Source organism: Phycodurus eques, chromosome 3, assembly GCF_024500275.1.
Source record: "Phycodurus eques isolate BA_2022a chromosome 3, UOR_Pequ_1.1, whole genome shotgun sequence".
In the NCBI taxonomy this organism is placed as follows: Eukaryota; Metazoa; Chordata; class Actinopteri; order Syngnathiformes; family Syngnathidae; genus Phycodurus; species Phycodurus eques.
In genome coordinates this window covers 26909242-26931968 of record NC_084527.1, presented here as the reverse complement: position 1 = coordinate 26931968, position 22727 = coordinate 26909242, and the positions used below count along the sequence as shown (strand labels likewise).

The following is a 22727-nucleotide window of genomic DNA, read 5'->3' as shown; positions in this document are numbered from 1 at the left end:
TGTCATCAGTAGTGGTTTATGGTGCCAAAGTCAATAACGCTGGTTTTAGCTAGTGATGGGATGATGATACCTCAAGAGTGTATTGACACAATACACCAACTGTCAGCACTGTATTGACAAAATGAAAATAAGATGGAAAAGCTGCAAACCCAACATCAGCCTGTGAAATAATATTGAATCGCTAGTCCTTTACTTAACGTATGATCTCATCATTGGATAATTTAATTTAAATTTTTATGATAATTTGTTTGCTGAGTTGTTTTTGAGAAGAGTTTAAAATCTGCTTAAAACCTTGTTTGTGTAAATGCGAAAATGGCATGTAAAATATAGCAAATTTGTCTGTAATAAAATTCAGTTAAAATTTTTAACTTGTGGAATTTTGTTAACTTAAGTGTTCAATCATATGAAATAAAAGACTAAAAATGTATTAATTTATGCATTTTTATTGAGGAACAAAAGTTTTTGGAGTGTCTTTGCGATTTCTCCTCTTAGACACCAGTTCGCCTGCCTTAGAAAAAAACTTTCACAGGGTACAGATGAAGATGGTGAGCATAAAAATTTAAGTGCGAGTTGATAAGTTTCATGAGCTCCCTGAATCCCTCATTTTCAACAATGGTGAGTGGCTGACAGTCTTTGATGATCATGTTGACCACAGACAGCCTCATCCACTGCTTGCTTTTTAGGACCTGCAAGCCAAAAGGAAATATTTTGTTAAAAGCCTATTAAAAGACTGTAATTTTTTACAAATAATATTACAGTCACACAAAGCCTTTTGTGTGTAATAAACTATTTTTGAAAATAAAATTGTTTTTGTGAGAATTTCAACATACCTGGGGTACTCCAAGTATCTGCCAATTCTCCATTGCCATGCCGAGCTCTACAATGCCTCAGCATTGACAAAGTGCTCCTATTGATGTAGGTTAGCTCTGTGGAGCAGAGCCGACACTTCACCTACAATAAAATAAAAAGTTAATTTATCTGAAAAGAATTCAAACCTCTTACCAGAAAAGAGTACAAACATATTTAATTAAAAAAATAACAGTCAACAATGCCCAAAGAAGAAAAAGAGTTACCTTATTTGGCATCAAAAGATCAAAATTATTCCAGACTGGAGGAAACGTCTTGGAACGATCCATGAAATCAGTGGAACAAGGTGAGGGCCAGCAAAAATCCAACAGCAACAGCAAAACTCCATCCAACAAATTCGCAGCACGTCGACGCAGTTTGTTTCCTTATAAACACAATTTAGCGAGGCACATCCAGACGACACACTTCCTGTATTGGTCACTTGATTGTTTTCTTAAAGCGATAAGCGCACCTTTACGATGTTTCACTCTTGTGCACTCGGCACAGTGCTGACCCCACCAGTGTTGTTCGTCCTATCACTAGTTTTAGCATGTTCAATAAATTAAAGTTGAAGAATTTCAAAGTGGCCCTTGCATCCATCGATTTTTCTGCATGCAGCCCTTGGACAAAAAAGTTTTGACTTCCATCCAATATACACTAATCACAAAAAGTTAAGGATATTCAGCTTTCGGGTGAAATGAACCTAAAATGCACTATAACCTTTACAGGTGAATGTAATGTGACCTTTTCTTCACTGAGTGACTGAAATGCCTGTGTGAATGCTAAGCAAACAGGACCAAATGTGAACATTATTTTGGTCCAGACCAGAGTACCAAACTTTAAACACTTCCACAGAAAAGTTTGCATTTTCTTCCTCTAAAATGCATTAAACAAGTAGCAGGACACAGTGTGTGCCTGCCTGTAGTGTTTCATCACGTGTGAACTGGGTTCCTTTTAAACAGCATTGTTGCCAGAATGTGAAACCTGTCAATAATGCAGAGGAAAAACATTCATGCTTTAGTAGGTCGGTAGGTTTAGTAGGCTGTAACGATTTTGTATCAAAATCGAAAATCGCGGTTTTCAAATACACACTCATGTCGTTTTTGAAATGGCCGAACCGACACGCCCTGTCAACCTGTGCCTCTACTCCACACACAGCCATATGCACTCATAGTGCTACCAAACTTAATAGAATTAATATAATAATAATAATTATTATGTAAGTTAATGTAATAAACAGTAAGTCTAGATTGACTGATATATTTCTTCATGAAATCTCCTTAAGCGAGAGGCTTTTCCGGGAATACCCATAGTTAGACTATGCGCGAAGAGCGGAAGCGAGGAAGAAACACAGCTAAAGTAAAGGCTGAATCAGTTGCAATTATAGCAAATGGATGGAGGATCCGTGCCACACAAAGCGACATGACCATAACCGCACACCCTGAGTTGTTTGCAGCAAGCCTGTGATGTATGTTATTCTGCCCTCCCTTTACTTGCTTTAAACTATTTAATAACACCTCAGTTGTGGTTTACTGTAAAACTAAACATGCAACAAAAAAGTACACATTGTATATTTAACGACACGTTTTAGAAATCAACATCTTAATCCTAAAAGAGCCAATGGAAAACCCTACTGACGGGCTTGCCATTAGCTAACGGGAGAGATTTACCTTTAAATAACAAATATTCACACACAAACGCTGTACTAACACATACAAACAGGTCATATAGCAAGACTGACAGGCATATGTTCTTCCTAATCTGTTTTATTGTGACTTCTTCCTTCTCTCTCTCGTTTTTTTTTTATCTTACTGCAAACGTGTAGCTCCATGCATGCACACTACACTGCCCCTCGGAGGGCAAAGTCTGGACAGCAGGAACAGCAGACCATTTTCTCCTCTGACTGTCTAACATAAAATCAGACTAAAATGTTCCTGTTTTAGGTCAATTAGGATTATCAAAATTATTTCTATTTAATAAATGTTAAATTGTTATCGTTTTGTACCGTTAAATTGGCTGTACAGAGAGCGCTGGGCATGGTGTGGCGACTCCTTTTTTTTCCTTCGACTTTTGTTATTTAATTTCTGGCTTGAAAAATCCAATGCGCCGGTCACGTGATGCAATGCGGGTGCGGGAATATAAAGAGGCCTTAAATATATATTTTATTATTGTTTTTGTTTTAAAAAATCGAACCGTGGGTGAGAAATCGTTATACGTATCAAATCGTGATAGTCCTGGTTGTCATTTATAAACCTACACCATATTTTAATTTGTTTCAGATTATTATATGGCCTTATTTCCACAATGGATTGATTAGTCATTTGGTACATCTGTGCCTCCCAAAGCTCAAACTGTAAGTCTCAAATTTCTTGATTTCAACCCTAACTCAAAAGATTTTGATGTTCCCATCATTATAATAATAAAAAAAAAACGTTTTGAGAAACCATAAAGTGGCAAATGTGCAGCAAACTGTAATTATCCTGTGCTGCCTTGGTGTAATCCTGTCAGACCTCACAGACAGAAGAACCAGAACCAGAGGAAGCTGACTTCAAGCCTTTAGAACAAACATTATTTCACGACCACAGGGAGCAGTACCTCTAACTGTAGGACAACATGAATGACATTTGTAACGGAAAATGCAGCGCCGTGAGGCCTTGCATATGGGATAATCTCTCCATCCCACGAATGGAGTCAATGTGGTATGCAGCTGTGGAAGTGATGCTGGAGAGTTGGCAGTGCACTCTATTTGATGCAGTTATTTAGCTCTGTCTATGGTTTGCTGGGATTTTTAAGGAAAGGTGATTACATTGGCATGGCAGAGTCTCTCGTTAATGTTCAAGTGTTAAACTCCCAAGCAATACAGACAACAGGTTTTCAGATAAGTCTGCTGCCAGCTGACTCAAGTCTGGGTGTAGATGACTGTAGAGGGGAACACAAATCTATCAAAGGACACAGAAGGGAATAACAAATACCAATACCAGTTTTTGTCAGAGTGCAAGTACTTCCATTTGAGTATTTGCGTATACCGAGTACAGATACTTGATAATGCCATTAGGTCTTGCAGTTGTGATGAAACAAATATTTTCCCAAATTGCAAAACACAAACTTTTCTTGAAAAGAGCACGTTTTACTCAAATATAGCACTTTTTAGTTTTTTACAACTTGTAATTACCTATATATTATTTATTATATTTTAACATCCCACTGCATGTTTTTGTCTTGTCACATATTTCACTTAAAGTGAAACCCAACAGGAGACAAAAAATGTCTTGTAAATTTGACATCACAGATAAGAGTCTTGTTAACAAGCCCGACAATGAATGAATTAATAACAAAATTGCAAAGTATGTTAAATCAGGCCTCAAAATTGTCAAGAATTGACATTCAGCCTGCAGATGTTGTGGGCGTGTTGCTGAGAGCTCTGAAAATCCCCCTTCTTCTGTCAATCAAATACACATACAGCTTCCTTCTCTCACAGTTCTTTTCCAGCGACCGAGATATCACACACAGAGAAACAGCCTCTAAGCTAACATAGTGACCATAAACTGCGACCATTTTCCCTCCTTTGAAATTCAGTGGACAACGGGCTTCTGTGGCTGCCGAATAGTGCTCCATAACCGGCCAAAGCCATGTGACACACTCCGGTCCTCCTGAATGATGGGCGAGGAGAAGGAGGGAAGGAGGCTGTGAGTCTAACGGCACTAATGCTGTTGTGTTGGACCTCCAGCGGCTTCACTGCTGGCAATGGGCCGCGAGGCGGCGGATCTCGTCTGTTTCGCCGCTACCTTGCAACACAATGTGCGTGGGTACCAAACGGCAAGAAACGTTGCCCAAATAACACCAAACACGTTAAACTTAAGGGAAGATGTATTTTTTCAAGTTGTGGGCATATTTTCATGGCTAATTGCAAGCTATACTGGTAGAACGGGGTGAAGTAATTTGGCGAAAATTTATACTTCTGATTGGTTTGGCAAAATAAATATTCCATCTCTGTGAAACCGAATGAAATTCCGTTCGGATTCAGCTTGTTTTTTTCCCATTGAGGTGTTTATATGCAGCATTTTCAGTCGGTTTGGGCTTCTAAACCGATTATAACCGGAATAGAAGGCTCCATGTAAAAAAGGCTAGACTTGCAGCTCTTTATTCTTTATCTCTGACCCAGGGGATCCCTATCACAGAGTAAAGAAAAGAATTTAAGAGAAAAAAGGTAATAATATATAAAAGCAAAAAAAATAAATATAAAAAATAATAAGGGCGGGCCATATTTTTCATTTTTTGAAATCGTTTATTGTGATAATTTTTGGGAAAATATATCGTATTAAAGAAATTATCGTGACAGGCCTAATTAAATGCCTGCATTGACTGTATCTCTTCAAAATACAGGCAGACTATATACAAATAACTCTTATGCTTTACTGATCATAGTTTTTCTAGAGAGGGGAAAAAGAGACGTGCTGGTTTTCAGGTTACGTGTATGTTATCCTGTATAATTTTAACATCATAATTAGTGATGCAATTACATTTTAGCCGCAGAATGATTCCCTGCACACACTGTTTGGTGATAACATAGTGCCATAAATCAACAATACATGTTAAATAACACCTATATACAACAAACATAAACACACATAAAGATGAACGTCTTTTTTTACTGTAATAATTCAAATTTGCATGTCACAATGAATCGTGTTCCGTCATCATGGTAGCGGGTACTAGCCCAAACGGAGCTCCCCTATTATCGCCTAACCTTTCTGCTTTCCGCTGTTCTTTTTCACTTCCAATTTGATGCAGATATTACAGCCTTGAATTTTGGCCAATACCGATATCTGTCCGATCAGATATCAGCAATTATCATACATACTTTACTTTTTTGTAGTATCGAATGTTAGAAAAGGTTTTATGAAGTGATATTACTCAAACAAAGAACAATAATCAGCAACAGTAGGTAGCAGAAAAACTGATCAATTTATTATTAACCAATGGTTTACATAAAGTAACTTTAAAAAGAAGAATGTACTACATTTGAATAAAATAAATAAAAAATATATTAGGAAATTCTGAAAAATAAGTACACTAAAACTAATAACAAAAATATACATTTATTTAAATTGCAACATAACCACTGCTTAACTTAAACATAAGCATGTTGTCTCACAGTATCACAAACCCTAACCTGCGTCATCGGTGGGTAGGGAAAGGAATTCGCTTTTTTTTTTTGCATTTGGTTCCATCCATTCCAAGAAAAGAAAATCACCCGTGCTGTGTGAAGATACTTTTCGAGTCAAGATTCTGATTTCTGTACCCTTCAAAATAAAAGGCTACAAGCTTAAAACAAGAAGTTGAGTTAAAACTTGCACATATAAACCATTTGACGTGGTGAAACAGAATACAGGGGCAGCTATATAGCATTGTTAAAATAACTTTGCAATGCTATATTTAACTTTTAGCTGAAACATTAATTAATGAATATTAAGTCAATTGGCTGAGTTCCACACACATTGACTTTTAGTTCATAGGTTTGATATTGATACTTGTTATAAAGAACCTCGAGTCAAATTTTCATTTTAGTCTATGCTGCGGGCTTCTAAGAAAATGGATGTTCATAATTTGGACACCCTTTATTTAAACCATGCAAACTTTTTTGACCCAGCCCCCTAAAAGAATCTGAATCGAGAATCATTTGGAACCGGAATCGAACTAAGGAACTCAAATTCAAACGATGCCCAACCCTACTCCTTGCTACTATATTAGCCCCATAGCAACATGTGTTTGTGATCACATGGCCTCTGCATGCCGTCCGGGCGGTGCAGGAAAAATGTGCTGGACAGACGCATGGAATGGACTACTTGTATAAGAGTGGTAAATCTGAGATTTTAGATTAAATCCGATCTGATACTCTGGTTTTTTTTGGGGGGGGGGTTTGCAGACCGATTTTCAAAGATCGATCGATCACGACACCCCTTTTCTTGATAGAATTTTTAAAGTAATGAAATTGTATTTGTTCTGGTCGTGAATTTCTGTAGGTTGGCAGCTCTGGAGTCATAGCCATAACTGCGATTGTACTAATAATTGGCATAGTTTTATAATTTATAATTGGCGGGTTTGATTTATTTTTATATTTTAATTGTAATGTAAAGCTATGTTGCAATGTCAGCGGTTTGTGTTGCATTTTTTGGGGGATGAATACCACTTTCAAATAGTGTGATTGATTGATTTGATAATTTCTCCCAGTGTTCATCTTCCGGGTTTTCAGCCTTGGGCTCCTCAGTTTCGGTTTTCGGTTTTGGTCAAAAATTTTCATTTTGGTGCATCACTAATCGTAATACAGTGGGTACGGAAAGTATTCAGACCCACTTAAATTTTTCACTCTTTGTTATATTGCAGCCATTTGCTAAAATCATTTAAGTTAATTTTGTTCCTCATTAATGTACACACAGCACCCCATATTGACAGAAAAAACGGAATTGTTTAATTTTTGGCAGATCAAATAAGAAAAACTGAAATATCACAACCATGAGTCTTTTTGGGAATGATGCAACCAGTTTTTCAAACCTGGATTTGGGGATCTCTGCCATTCCTCCTTGCAGATCCTCTCCAGTTCTGTCAGGTTGGATGGTGAATGTTGGTGGGCAGCCATTTTCAGGTCTCTCCAGAGATGCTCATTTGGGTTTAAGTCAGGGCTCTGGCTGGGCCATTCAAGAACAGTCACAGAGTTGTTCTGAAGCCACTCCTTTGTTATTGTAACTGTGTGCTTAGGGTCATTGTCTCGTTGGTAGGTGAACCTTTGGCCCAGTCTGAGGTCCTGAGCACTCTGCAGAAGGTTTTTGTCCAGGATATCCCTGTACATGGCCGCATTCATCTTTCCTTTGATTGCAACTGGTCGTTCTGTCCCTGCAGCTGAAAAACACACCCACAGCATGATGCTTCCACCACCATGCTTCACTGTTGGGACTGTATTGGACAGGTGATGAGCAGTGCCTGGTTTTCTCCACACATACAGCTTAGAATTAAGGCCGAAAAGTTATATCTTGGTCTCATCAGACCAGAGAATCTTATTTCTCACCATCTTGGAGTCCTTCAGGTGTTTATTAGCAAACTCCATGCGTGCTATCATGTGTCTTGCACTGAGGAGAGGCTTCCGTCGTGCCACTCTGCCATGAAGACCCGACTGGTGGAGGGCTGTAGTGATGGTTGACTTTCTAGAAATTTCTCCCATCTCCCAACTGCATCTCTGGAGCTCAGCCACAGTGATCTTTGGGTTCTTTTTTTTACCTCTCTCACCAAGGCTCTTCTCCCCCAGCTCTAGGAAGGGTTCTGGCCGTCCCAAATATCTTCCATTTAAGGATTATGGAGGCCACTGTGTTCTTAGGAACCTAACGTGCAGCATAAATGTTTTTGTAACTTTGGCCAGATCTGTGCCTTGCCACAATTCGGTCTCTGAGCTCTTCAGGCAGTTCCTTTGATCTCATGATACTTATTTGCTCTGACATGCACTGTGAGCTGTAAGGTCTTATATAGACAGGTGTGTGGCTTTCCTAATCAAGTCCAATCAGTTTTATCAAACACAGCTGGAGTCCAATGAAGGTGTGGAACCAGCTCAAGGATGATCAGAAGAAATGGACAACACCCGACCGAGTTAAATATGAGTCTCACAGCAAAGGGTCTGAATATTTATGGCTGTGTGATATTTCAGTTTTTCTTTTTTAATAAATCTGCAAACATTTCAACAATACATTTTTTTTCTTTCAATATGGGGTGCTATGTGTACATTAATGAGGAAAAAAAATAACTTAAAGGATTTTAGCAAATGCCTGGAATATAACGACTGAAAATATTTAAGGGGTGTGAATACTTTCCGTACCCACTGTATACAGTATATCTATCGCAGGACTAAAGAAAATCACTGTCATTTTTAAAAAAAAAAATTTTCCTCCAATGTCTTGCAGCCCGAGTTCATGATGCAAGTGTGTGTTGGGGGGCTGCTAAGATTGGGTCCCCATTTTAATTAGATGCTTGACTTTAGACAAGGACAACAGCACTGCTTTCCTCTTTCCTTGTTCTTGTTTTGCTTTTCACCATTTCCCCTTTCTCCCGGTCTCCATTGTTCCCTCTCTAAGGTGGCTCAATCTACTGACCTCTCTTTAGATAACAGCAGCCACTTGCATTAAAAGAAAACCAGGCCACCTCTGTTTTGTATTCCCTGCACTGATAGTCTGTATGACAATGTGAAGTGGAGCCTCAAGAAGCTATTGCTGAGCATTTGAACATGTTTAGGTGATTCTAAAAGCTTTTGTGCATGGCAGGTTAGACTAAACTGCCTGTCTGTTCTTATAAATATGTACGGTACTTGCAGCAATTGCGAGTTGGCTTTTCCAGTCCACACAGTTAATATAGCTAACTGGTAACAATTGTGAGGTGTCTTTTTGGCTCATGGTCACAGTTTGTCACTGGATATTGCTGGAATTTAATAAAGGACCACAAGCCTAACATGCACAGACAGCTTATGATAGACATGTAATGTCAAATTTTAGCCGCAGTACTTGATTCCACTGGCCTGTTGATTTGTGGAAATGTAGAGATTTCCCAGAGCAAGTCTGTGTTGATGAACCAGAGAGCAAAATTGTTCCCAGGAGAAATTTGAAGATTGGGTTTCATTGCTTCAAAATCCCTGTCACCGAGAAGGGGTTAGCTTTTCATTTTTAAGTATCTGCTGGAGATCCGTTTACAGTGGCAACTATTAACGAAAACCATGCTGTTATGTGCGTCTATACAAGATGTTTGGAAATATGTCACTGGCTCGTTTTTTTTACATATTTAAACCTTTAAACCGCATACACTCCTTGAAGTCTCAGCGCCCTTTGCACAATGGTCATTGCTCCGGACTATTGCAATATTAGTCATTCGAACTGCTCTAAGTGCTAGAGGACTCTGCATCTTTTTGCACAATTGTTTTTTGTCAATGTCTTTATGTCTCCAAAGTGTTCTGTAAATTGACTGTCTGTTGTACTAGAGCGGCTCCAACTACCGGAGACAAATTCCTTGTGTGTTTTGGACATACTTGGCAAATAAAGACGATTCTGATTCTGATATGTGCAGTTGGCCCACTTGGCAGTGAAGGGGTTACATGTCAGGAATGATTAAGGTGTGCGTCTCTTTCTTACCTCTTCCTTCCATGCTGAATATTTGATCCATTTGTCTCACCCCACTGTTTTCCTGAGATTGAAACCTGTTTAATGACTTACATACAGTCCCCTCCAAAAGTACTGGAACGGCAAGGTGAATTCCTTTTGTTTTTGTTGTCAGAATTTGAATCTTTTTTTTGCTAACAAAATTACTCCATTTGTTTGAAAATGTAGTTATAATGTAGTTTTCTCTGCAACATTACAAAATACAAATTGAGCATTTCCACCCTGCACGTCTAATTCACCCTTCTCTTCGCAGTTTATTCTTAACAGCCCTCCTTTAATTGTTGACCTCCTTTCCTGACACCCTCTCTCCATGCCTCTCTCACCATCCCTGTGCTGGTGTGGCTGGGTTAGTGGAGGCTGGAGGAGGGTGCATGAGTCTGAAGAAAATTAACCCAATAAATCAAGCTCTTGTCCCTGTGTCCTCCATGCCAGGACCTGATAGCTGCCCATACTTCTACAGCGATGCATGCACATACATACACAAAGATGTTTAAGCAGCATTGGAAGAGTTAAACCCGTTTTCATCTTTATTTTTTCAGGAAGTTCCAAATTGTTGTATTAGCTATGCCCAATGTTTGTGCAATAGCTCTGATCGAGTTTCCCTCTTCTCTCAGCTTCAAAATGGTTCGCTTTTCTCCCATAGACGGCTCTCTGGTCTTCATGTTTGCTTAACAGCAAATGCTGTTTTCGCAGGTGAAACCCAAAGCCAAAAATGAGCACCAGCTAATGTTTAAGCAATCAATCTAAAAGGCAACACCTGAGCCACTAGAAACACTCAACAGTCACATGTTCCAATACTTTTGATCACTTGAAAAGTGGGTGGGTTCAAACAAAAGGTCCTCCCTCCTGAGTTGTTTAACACATCTCGATGTAAATACCATTAAATAAAAGCTGGAATTCTGAACTTTTGTCTGTCATCTTTTGATCAGAAACCCAAATGTCTTCAGTATACAACAAGAACAATAGAATTGACCTTGCTGTTCCAATACTTTTGGACGGCGAGGGATTCGACTGTGTCGGTACCAGACTCCATAATACAAAATACAAAATCCACCAGGAATCCTTAGATATATCAGTTGCAGGGCTGTGAATTGGATATTGCGAAGCTACGAATAGGTTTCCTGAGGCGGGAGAGCTCTCGCGCTGTGCAACACAGACGTAATGTTATGCTTACAACCCAAAAAAGCAGTGATGGGCACTAGAGAGACTACTGATTTACCTACGTTTCTCTTCTGGGTCGGTTTACGCGACCCCAAAAAAGAAACTACAGGGAGAAAACACAGCCAGGTATGTCCCAACAACAACAATCGCCAGTCGTGCTAGGCCAGTCATCATGACTTAAAGTTCAAAAAGTCAGTCAGCAAGCAGTGTGATTGTTTTAAAAAGAAAGGGGGGTGGGGGAGAAAGCATTGCGTAAGTGCAGTGGCGGTCCTAGTTTGAATGGCACTGTGTGCTCGACCCCCCCCCCCCCGGCTCTTAACTATTGTTTGCAGATAGTTTTTTTTCAACAAATAACTTGTTGTAGTCTATTTAAATAATTTTAAGTTTGACAATAGGGTTAGAAAAATACTTCATAGAAAGTAAAGTCAAATCAAGGTTCTTTATGATTAACACCTATTTCAACAATTGTTAACTATCGCATTGTTTCCGCACCAAATCAAATTGAATCGATTGGCTCCCATTCTGAACTGAACCGTATCGTTCCGCCCTTCCAGATATTGTTTTTGAATCGAATCGTAACCTGTGTATCTAGTAGGCTTTACACGATCAGGATTTTTGGGGCCGATCACCTATCAGCGAGTTTAAAAAAAAACGATAACCGATCACAAAATGGAGCAGTGTGTCTGTTTAACCCTCCTGTTCATTTGTCAGGAACAGCAATGATGTTCCCGGGTCAATTGACCCGGTGCATGTTTAATTATCCAAAAGATGTCCGAAACCCCCCCAAAAAATCCTAACAAGCATTGTTGATATTTCATTACTAACTCCATTATTAACTATTCTATCAATATTTAGTGCAATGGTGTTACTTACCTCTCACAGGTAATGGTTCAATTAGGATAATTCACTCATTCTTCATTAAAAAAATACATGTTCAAACTTTCTTTTATTGTTTAATCACTTTATTACTTAAAGAGTAACATATAAAACACACAACATAACATTGAAACATAACATTTAAATTTGTTTTACATACATGCACTATTTCTGAACCAGAAATGAACAAAATAACAAGCAATAGCAATTTGAACAAGGTGTGCGTCTGTCTGACCATCTACACAGCACACGAGTGACGTCATCACGCTGCTTTGTGCAAATGAATTTTTCACATTTTGCACAGGTCATGCTTGTCTTGACATCATCATCAGATGGCCTGCAGACCTGGCACCTCTTCCTCTTCCCTTTTCCCCTAGCAGCAACCTAGAAACAAGAGGACCATGATTACTTTACTATGGTGTCTTTTTGCTGATCCCAAGACACACACAACACACTCTCATACACTTTATACACACACACATGCACACGCTTACAACCACCCACCCACACTTACTTACCTCACGCACTGGTGTACTATGTGCAGTCCTCTCCTGGATCGCCCTCACTGTGGCTGGAGCAGCTGGGGTCCTTGGCAGGTGCTGCCTCCGTTGGATGTGCGGTGTCACAAGCGCCTTCCCCAGCTCCTCGAGAAAGATGCGCCTCTTGTACAGCTTTGACACATTCCAGTCAGGAAAGATCTCAGTCCAGATGACAAACGCATTGTAGGCCGATACATAGATCATGTTACAAAAGATGGCCAATGGCCAGCGTGCAGTCATTCGCTTCGCTGCTGTAGGACCCTGTTACTTTGTCCAAGTTGTCTACCCCGCCTTTGGGGGCATTGTAATCCAGGATCATGCTTGGTTTTTGGTCTTCTCTTGTGCTGATTTCAGCATTTTTGTGCAGAGTGCTCATGAGCACAACATTTTTTCCCTTTTTGGGCAGTCAGACACGAGGGCTGTGGTGTCTGTGAAGGCAAACATGGAAGATTGAGGGGTCCTGTTCTTGATTACCAGCAACTCAGCAGGGAGTTCAGCCCTGTTCTTTCGGACGGTTCCGACCATTATGAGCTTTCTCTTTAGAAGCTCCTGACCCAAGTTGTAGTTTGTGAAGAAATTGTCGCAGGTTATGTTGTGCCCCCTAAAGCCCTGTGCCATGTTGAGCATGACCCTTGTGGCCCCTATTCTTCTCTGGGGCTCCTCCAACCGGCTTTCCAGTGTAAACCTGCATGTTCAATGCATAGCTGTTGTTTGGATCACATGCTACAATGATTTTAATCGCATACTTAGCTGGTTTTGGAAGTCATGTATTGCCTAAATGGGCAGCGAGCTCTGAATGCCACTAGACTTTCATCCACTGTGATATTAGGACCTGGGTTATAGAGTAGTGGAAGTTGCTCTACCCACTTGTCCCACAGATGTCCTAATAGCTGCCAGCTTGTCTCTCTCCCGTCTACCAGCCCTTGTCTCTCGATTATCAATTCGGATTACTCTGGAGAAAATGTGAAAAGTCTCCAGAGACATTGTGGCTCGAAATATAGCCCTGCCTGTCTCTGCATCCCACAGACTCGCTGTTGATTCATCTTTCGACTTATAGACCCCAGCCAGGACGAGGAGCCCCAAATACGCATTGGAATGTGTTTTGTCCAGCTCCTTCCACTTCTCCCCAAAAACGTGCCTCCCTTCTAGATTAGTCATTTCCAGAATGATTTTCTGTATTGAATTAGGTATGACCAGCTCAAAAGCTGACTTGATGTCTGTCACACAAGTCACTTCCATCCTAGTGGGCCCTGGCACTTATTATGTTTTATGCAGACAGTTTTGCCTGATGCATATTTGGGGATGAAGACCACTGTATGTCACCATTTTTTGATGTGAATGTCTTGCTTGGAGGAATAGGAATATTAATTCCCTTATCTGGTGCAAAATCAGAATCATTAGAATCAGAATTTAGCTCAAGATAGTCTTCCCCTTCAGACACATCCTCCTCTATTTCACTGTCATGATCAAAGATGACTTCCAGAGCCTCCTGGACTGTCATTTTTTTGCTTCTGCTGCTCACTTTGTAAAGGTCTGCCTGACAGAGTCTAATATTAGTAGGACTCCCATGCAGAGAATCTTTTATATGTTTTGCCCCTCCCCTATTGAGTGTCCACTGAATGTGGGGGGAGTTTTCCCGCGAGAACATAAATGGTTCCCGTCAAAAGTCATAACACCTGCACCTGTGTGTGTGTGTGTGTGTGTGTGATTGGGGTGAAATATGTCTTACAGTTACAAAGAGAGAAATAGTCTGACATTTCTGACACCATTTACCTCCAGTTTGACTGCTTGGTCAAATTGACCCAAACAGTATCTATGTGATATAAACTTGCAGGGGGTGGTTGCAAATATGTGAGATGAACAATTTTCATTTTATTTGTTGATTACACTAATTAAGGCAAACAGAAGAAGTTTCATACTGAAAAAATACTTTTAACTATTTTTCCTAGATCTTCAAACTTTAAAACAGGTCAATTTGACCCATAACATAACAGGAGGGTTAAATGACTTGTTAATTTACTCTATATACTTGTGTACTGTATACTGTGTATCTTCAGAAGCATTCTCTCGTCCAGTGATTCCTAACCCGTATGGCTTGGCACATTAGTGTGCCATGAGTGAGCTTCAGTGTTTCCGTGGGAAATTACAAAATTTTACTTAACTGCTAGAAAATTATTCATTTACAAAAATGAATAATCCTCTATTTATGCCAGTGAGGCATAGTAACAGACAGAACAAATAAATGCTCTTCTAATAGATGGCAGGAAGTAGATACAGTAATTACTGTGTATCTACTTTGTGACATTTTGGTTTGTTGGTGTGCCATGAGATTTTCCAATTGTAAAATATGTGCTTTCGCTCCATAAAGGTCGGAAATCACTGCTGTAGTCAGGTCATGTATTGTAAACAGTCAGTCAGTAATTTTAAACATTACAACATGTAACCAACATTACAACATGACAGAAATAATGGGTGCTAACTTACTGTAATTGAATTACTTTATTTTAATTTAATTACTTCACACTTTAGCACATGATTCGACATAACGCCGGCATGCAACAGTTAGTGCCAGCACTAGCGTGCTAGGCTCCATAATGTTTTGTTGCCTGCTTGCGAGCGGTATCTTATTAAAAGTACGTGAACATACCTCAAGCAATACTTAAATGAACGTAATCTCCCGAGCACCGGTGACCACCGCCACACGTTTCCCTCCATTTGGCTCTTATAATACACGCATTGCGATGTCGTCGCCATGGTAACGAGTGTATCCAGTCACGTTTGAGTTGACAAGATAAAGCCCAGTGATAAACGGGATGTGGTGGTATTGGAATACAAGATTTTATTGCAGTAGTCTGACATAGTGCAATCGTGAAAGACTAAATTTGTCTTGTAGTCTGAGCCAGGCATTACGTGTTGTCTGTCTCAGACATGTTGTCTGTCCCACACTGCCGACATGTTTCTTTTAAAACTAACTTTATTGGCTGTCAGATATTTACAGTACTATGTCAAAAGACACGCGACAAGGATAAAAATAAACTAGCTTATGGATTCAAATATACGGCGACACGGAGTAAATGTCTTTTGCGGAGCCAAACAATGATGTAATTATTGGCAAATTATGACCTTAAAGATGATCAGCCAATCAGCATAAAATTATAATTATCGGCCCATACCGATCAAGCCGATCAGATCGGTGTAAAATCTAGTATCTAGTATCGGCCGAATGCCAGTGATTCCCAACACTAATTGCCGCACATGAGAAAAAAGCAAATGATGTTCCCACCATATACTGACCATAAAACAAAGACCGAATTGAACTTTATTTTGCACTTTAAATGTGTAATTTGTATGTATTATTTTGGGACGTTATTTTTCATGGTTTTCTAGTCATGCATTCATACCGCTTATCCTCACAGGGTCGCCTATCCCAGCTGACTCTGGGCGAGCACCCTGAACTGGTCGCCAGCCAATCACAGGGCGCACATAGACAAACAACCATTCACACTTACACCTACGGAGAATTTAGAGTCTTCAAGCAACCTACCATGCATGTTTTGGGGATGTGGGAGGAAACCAGAGTACCCGGAGAAAACCCACGCAGGCGCGGGAAGAACATGCACACGCCACAAGGGCGAGGCGATTTGAACCCCAGTCCTCAGAACTATGAGGCAGATATGCTAACCAGTCGCCCACCTTGCCGCCTCATGGTTTTCTAATTTGAAAACATTTAATCTATTGATTAATTAATTAATCTATTGAAATGTAGAATATGATTACCATAATTTCTCGTGTGTAATGTGCATTTCCCCCCCCAAAAAATTGTCAAAAGTCAATAATGCACATCGGTATAGGGGGAAATGGAAAGAACTTTCACATATAGATGTATGCCGCCATCTAGAGGTTATGAAAAACTGTACACTCATTCCAATATGCCACCGCCACCTAAAGGTAATGAGAAAGGCGTACACTTTTATTCTAATATGCCACCGCCACTTAGAGGTTATGAGGTGTACACTTTCATTCTCATATGCCACAGCCAACTCGTGGTTATGAAAAAGGTGTAGCCTACACTTTCATTCCAATATGATGGGTACATATGACTGGCAGAATTTGTGAAAAATTTTGTTTTTTAAACACTACTGATGACAAAACAACAACCATCATTAATATCTTTATGGTTATGTTTTGTTTAATGATGATGCTTTTCTGAAATGCTTGACAGTTTATTTTCAGTCCCATTAAAATAAAACTAAATGTGTTTCGCCTGGCCCTTCATGTTGTCTTTAAAGAATTGAACCCATCTTCCAAATTCTGCCTGGGTAATCAAACATATGAACTGTGTGTTCTCTCGTTTACTAAATAAAAGTAGCGCTGTGGATTTCAAGATAAGAGCAAGTAAATAAAGTATTACGTGTTCAAATAAAGTGCTGACGAATAATTATTTGAAACAAATAAAATACAGATACTTCGTTTTGATTATATGGGTAGAAGCAAAATCATACATCGTAAAAAGGCATAATAAATAGGTAGAAGGGTTTTCCAGAATTTTTAGGTCAACTTTGGGGGTGCGTATTATACATGGGTGCGCATTATACACAATACATTACGGTATGTTGCAATTTAAATATATTTACATATACAGTTTTTCTCATACCTAGTGTTGGTGATTATTGTTCTCTGTTTGAGTAATATCACTTGATATCAAGCCTTTTCTAACATTCCGTACTACAAAATAAGTAAAGTATTTATGGTTATGGCTGATATCGGATTGGACTGATATCACTGTCGGCCAAAATTCAAGGCTGCAATATTGGTATCTGATTGGAAGTGAAAAAGTTGGATTGGGACATACCAAGTTTTCACTTGTATATTGACACTTTCCTCATCTCTCCTCTTCAGCCGGTGGCAGAGCCCATCCCCATCTGTAGCTTCTGTTTGGGGACCAAGGAGCAGAATCGTGATAAGAAGCCTGAGGAGCTCATCTCTTGTGCAGACTGTGGCAATAGTGGTAAGTGTCTTTTTAAAAAACAAATTGAGATGTGCTACTACTAAACAATATGAAAAATGATGTGGTAGTTAAAATGTACGTTTCATATAAACTCGACTAAAGACCTAGTTTGCGTATCAGTCTTTGCACTAGTTAGTTATGACTAACCCTAACCCTTTGAATAATTACCGTAGTTATGGACACATTGAAACTATAGGCTAAAGACCTAGTTTCTGCGTCAATCTTAGTTAATTGTTATTATCGTTGATAGGTGTGATTGACATTTATTTACATCCATATTTGTGATGAAAGTGTTGGAAGATGAACATCCACAGCTGACATTTCACAGGCACTCCCACTTCCTCCATCCTGTAACCTATGTGCAATCTGTCTGTGACTATTGTTGTCAAACAAAATTCTGTTAGGTTTAGATTGTCTTCAACCTTCATCTGGAGCACGTTTCTCACTGCCTGCTCATCAAGCAAAACCAAAGCAAAGCTCTGACAGCACTTTGTTTGTTTCAACAATGTCAATGCAAGTTGGATTTAGTGAGCAATTGAGGAATGTTTCAATTCCAAATGCTTTTCCCTTGCTCCTTCTATAATGATGCAAGTGGGTCACCACTGTCAGTCAGCAGCCACAAAAGACAATGACGTACGTGTTTGTGCACGCGCTTCTACCTGTCTGCAGGCCACCCGTCCTGTCTCAAGTTCTCCCCAGAGCTCACGGTGCGAGTCAAGGCACTGTGGTGGCAGTGCATCGAATGCAAAACCTGTAGCAGCTGTCAGGATCAAGGAAAAAATGCGGTGAGTGGATGAACGAATATTGCGGTGTGGCAGATCAACAGTGCCAGTGAAGGCGCTGTTCTTTGCTTAAGTGCCAGATAGAGATGCTGGTAGAAATACTGTATCTGAAGTTCTGAGATTGTGCTATTTTAGTCCGCCTGCCTTGTTCATTGTTATTCAGATGTATGAAGTGAGATATCACTGTGATTCAAAAGACATAACCAAGCACTTATAATTTTATTTAAAAAATTTTTTTTAATGATGTATGAAGTGAGATATCACTGTGATTCAAAGGACAAAACCAAGTACTTATAATTTTATTTTATTTTTTATTTGTTTTAATGAAGATGTATGAAGTGAGATATCTGTGTGATTCAGAAGACAAAACCAATCACTTATTTTCTGTTTTTTTAATGACTTGTACAATTTGTAATAGTACAAGTCATTAAAATTCTTCGTGGTTGATAAAGCAAGAAAAGGAATCATTTTAATGATTGGGGTTGAACGGCCTTGGTTTTTTTGTAGTCGACACAAATATGGTGATAGTCGAGTCGTCGTCGATTATTTGATGGCGTCATTGATATTTTTATTAATGTTTCAGTTGTTAACTTGCTGTTTGCAGCTTCACTGCAGCGCACAGTCTGTCTGACTCCTTCCACTCCACACAGGCACACACAAGCTCGCCAACTCTTCACAAATCTGGCCCTCCCCCTGACATGCTCATCCAATGTAATTCAGGCTGCATTCAAGGGCTTACAGAAAGTCGGGACTTTCTAAACGCAACTTCAGACAGTCCCTGCAGTACCATGATTTAAAAATAATGTATCACAGGAGAAGGGAATTTTTTGCATTTCAATAATGTATATTTACTGACAATGGTCAGCTCATTCACATAATTTACAGAATTTCACAGCTCGTTCACAGAACAGCAAGTACATCACATTACAACAAGCATCAACTCAGCTGTGCTATTTTACCTAACATACACTTACTGATGTCAGGAGTTTGCCTCTCTGGAATTTAGCACTTTCGTCAGCCAACATTAGTGGGTGCCTCTTCAGATGGTCGTCCATAGAGCCTGTGCTATTGTAATATTTGAGGGTGAGTGTGTCCCAATCTATTTTTTGTAAAATATTAACACAAAGTTGAAGCACTGCTGCTAATCTCCTGAGAAGACCCTTAAACCCTCTTTACCGGCTGCTTTCCAGGTGTTGTTAATTAAAATTGCAAAACCACGTGATTGGCGATTCATCGACGTCACGCACTAACCGTGGATGCAGGGTAGTAAAGTTGACGAGTCGAATAATCAACCAATTGGTTCAATCCCTACTTGAAGCTCTTATTTGTTAACTCAAAATGTCAAATGTAATTACTTAATGAACCATAGGTGCAGGTTTATTTCTTTTACCACTTATTTAATTTGTGTATCCTCGACAATGATATCACTCCACCATGTACAATTAAAAGTGTTCTGGTTGATTTTGCATCAGTCAAAGGCCAAAAAAATTACATTAGAAAATGTCAGAGCACACCACCAAACAATGTCACAAAACCTTTTATACTGAAGTAAGGCTGTAATAATGATCTTGTATCAATTTAATCGCAAATGTATGTACCCAGTGTGAAATTTAGTCCTGTTTATTTGAACACAAAGGTTTTATTCTATTGTATGACTTGCAACAGTTTGATACACATTTTTACAATTTTCTATTGGTACATCATTTAATTATTCTGTGTTGCTGGCATGAATTGATAAACAAATATGCATTATTTATTGTAAATAAATAATTTTCTGACCAGTTAAATTAAATTTGATAATTTCTCATGGCACACCTGATGATCGCTCACAGCACACTAATGTACAGTAGTTGGGAATCCCTGGCTTAAGTGGCAAACAATTTTGAAGAAAAATCTGAATCACAATCTTTATTTGCCAAGTATGTCAAAAACACAGGAGGAATTTGTCTCTGGTAGTTGGAGCCGCTCTAATGCGACAAAAGACAGCAATTTGACAGATAAGCAACTAATTTATGTTGTGGGCTTAATCAGGCGTTAACTACTTCCTCAGTCACATGTGGATTTGAATTATCAGTACATGTTTGTGTCATCAGTAAATTTTTGTGTCTCTGTGTTTAGGACAATATGTTATTTTGTGATTCATGTGACCGGGGCTTCCACATGGAATGCTGTGATCCTCCCCTCACACGAATGCCAAAAGGTAAATAAACACGACTGCCTCTTTAACTCATTCACTGCCTGCCGTTTTTAAAGCAGAGTTCCCTACCCATATTGCTAGCCATTTTAGAGCATTTTGACTGATCTTTTAAGATCCACAAAATATTGTGGTCTGTGACAATATAAGCACCGAACCTACCGAAAGAAAAAGTAGACTTTTCTTTCACCTGAAAAAAACTTATGTTTCTAGCATTTTCTGTTCTTAAATAATCAGCAGTAGGACATGGGTTAATTTCAACAAAAACACTGGTTTCTGACTAAAAAGTGGAGAAAATTAGCTTTTTAGTAGCAGATTAGTGACTTTGACGCTAATATTTTCCATTTTAGTGACTCCTTAAACTACAAAACAAAAATAAATTGAAAAAGGGCTTTTAATGGCAAAATAATTTATTTACAAAAAAGTGCTTTGAGTGATGCTGACTCACAGCATGGCTCGAGTGTGGCTGTTTCACGACACACACTTTCCACTACCCACCACGACACATACACTTTTTATACCACACGTATGCGTACTCCGTTTGAGTGTGAGGTGCCTAAACTAGTCCGACTTCCATGTCGAAATTTCTCTCCCTCATAATCGACATCACAAGCTGAGATTCACCCTCTTAATCTTTATCTTCAAATCAAAAGCTGTGCTAACTCAAATCCAAAGTGATGAAACACCACCATCTACAGCACAGGTGTCAAACTCAAGGCCCTGGGGCCAGATCAGGCCTGCCGGATCATTTAATGTGGCCCGCAAGAGCAAATCATGTTTGTGGGCTTTATGTACCTTGCTAAAATACCAAAACTGCAAATTGTCTTCACTTTTAATAACATTAAGATATTGCAAGCATTTTTTGTGAGCAATCCCTCTTTTAAAATAAATTGATTAATAGTAGAACAAGCAATGTTTTACTGGCTTCTGATTAGGTTATCCATCAATTTGTAGTGTATGTGTAATAATATGAGGCCATCATATATATATATATGGGTTCACAGATGTAAGTGCCCTCCGAGGGAAACCATAACTACAATGTGGCCCTTGACAAAAAAATGAGTTTGACACCGCTGATCTACAGGGATCTGTTAGTGATTGCAGTTGTTTACAAACCTGAATCTCACAGAAAAGCTGGCCGATACCTTCTTCCACGCCTACCCATTGAAAAACGTACTTGGCGAACATGTTTGTCGGTGGCAGTAAACGATTGGATTCCAGTTGATGGATAAAAAACATCTATGGCAGTAAATGAGTTAACTTTGTGCCTGCGCCTTTATAGTGTCTTTACAGCCTCCCATAAAATCAATCCTTCATCTAATCTGCCTCGAGAGTAGGTGAGACATACATTTCTAGATTACATACACATTCAATCTAGAACACAGTAATAAATGTCTTGTGAGTTTCTCTTTCTTTCTGTTTCAAAACAAGTCAAATATATTTGCTTTCTTGTTTTTGACCCAGGCATGTGGATTTGTCAAATTTGCCAACCCAGGAGAAAGGGAAAGAATCTTTTACATGAAAAGGCGGCACAAATCAAACGGCGCTATAACGCACCACTTGGACGGCCGAAGAACAGGTAAAGAAAAGCCTTTAGCTTCTGGACAGAAAACGTGCTTTCATAGCAATATTTCATACCCTATTTTTCCTTGTCTTTATTTTTTGTTTGTAATTAAAAACACAAGGCATTGATAATATGGAATTTCACTGATAGGATTTTATGACCATATTACAAAAACTGTAACTAGACTCTTCATTTTCTACCCAGGCCGGGGCGGCCCTTCAAGAAACTGGGTAGCCGTGCTCGGCGGAAGCGTTCAGCATCGGCTAATTCCTCATCCAGCTCCTCTTGCGAAGGTTACCCTGGTGATGACCGACTACTTTTCTCGATGCGGGACGGTGACGACCTGACACAAACCAGCCTCCGCTTTAACAACAAGACCAAGGGATTAATTGATGCACTCACAAAATTTTTTACACCTTCACCTGAGGGTCGCAAGGCACGTCAGGAAGTAGTGGACTACTCGGAGCAGTGTCGCATAAGAAAGAAAGCAAATCGCAAAGGAGATGGAGATGACAGGGCGGGTATGTGCACATGAATTGTCATCCTTAGTTTATATTTGCTGTGAGGAG

General features: G+C 39.4%; 1 protein-coding gene across 2 annotated transcripts in view; it reads left to right on the top strand.

Annotated features, from left to right (window-relative positions):
- kat6a (K(lysine) acetyltransferase 6A) overlaps positions 1–22727 on the top strand; it is a 49898-nt gene that overhangs the window by 10646 nt on the left and 16525 nt on the right. For both annotated transcript variants that reach the window (XM_061672952.1, XM_061672951.1), the window contains exons 3-7: positions 17510–17618; positions 18288–18403; positions 20519–20600; positions 22059–22173; positions 22363–22679. In XM_061672952.1, coding sequence (XP_061528936.1) covers positions 17510–17618; positions 18288–18403; positions 20519–20600; positions 22059–22173; positions 22363–22679 — 739 coding nt within the window. The remainder of the gene's footprint in view (positions 1–17509; positions 17619–18287; positions 18404–20518; positions 20601–22058; positions 22174–22362; positions 22680–22727) is intronic.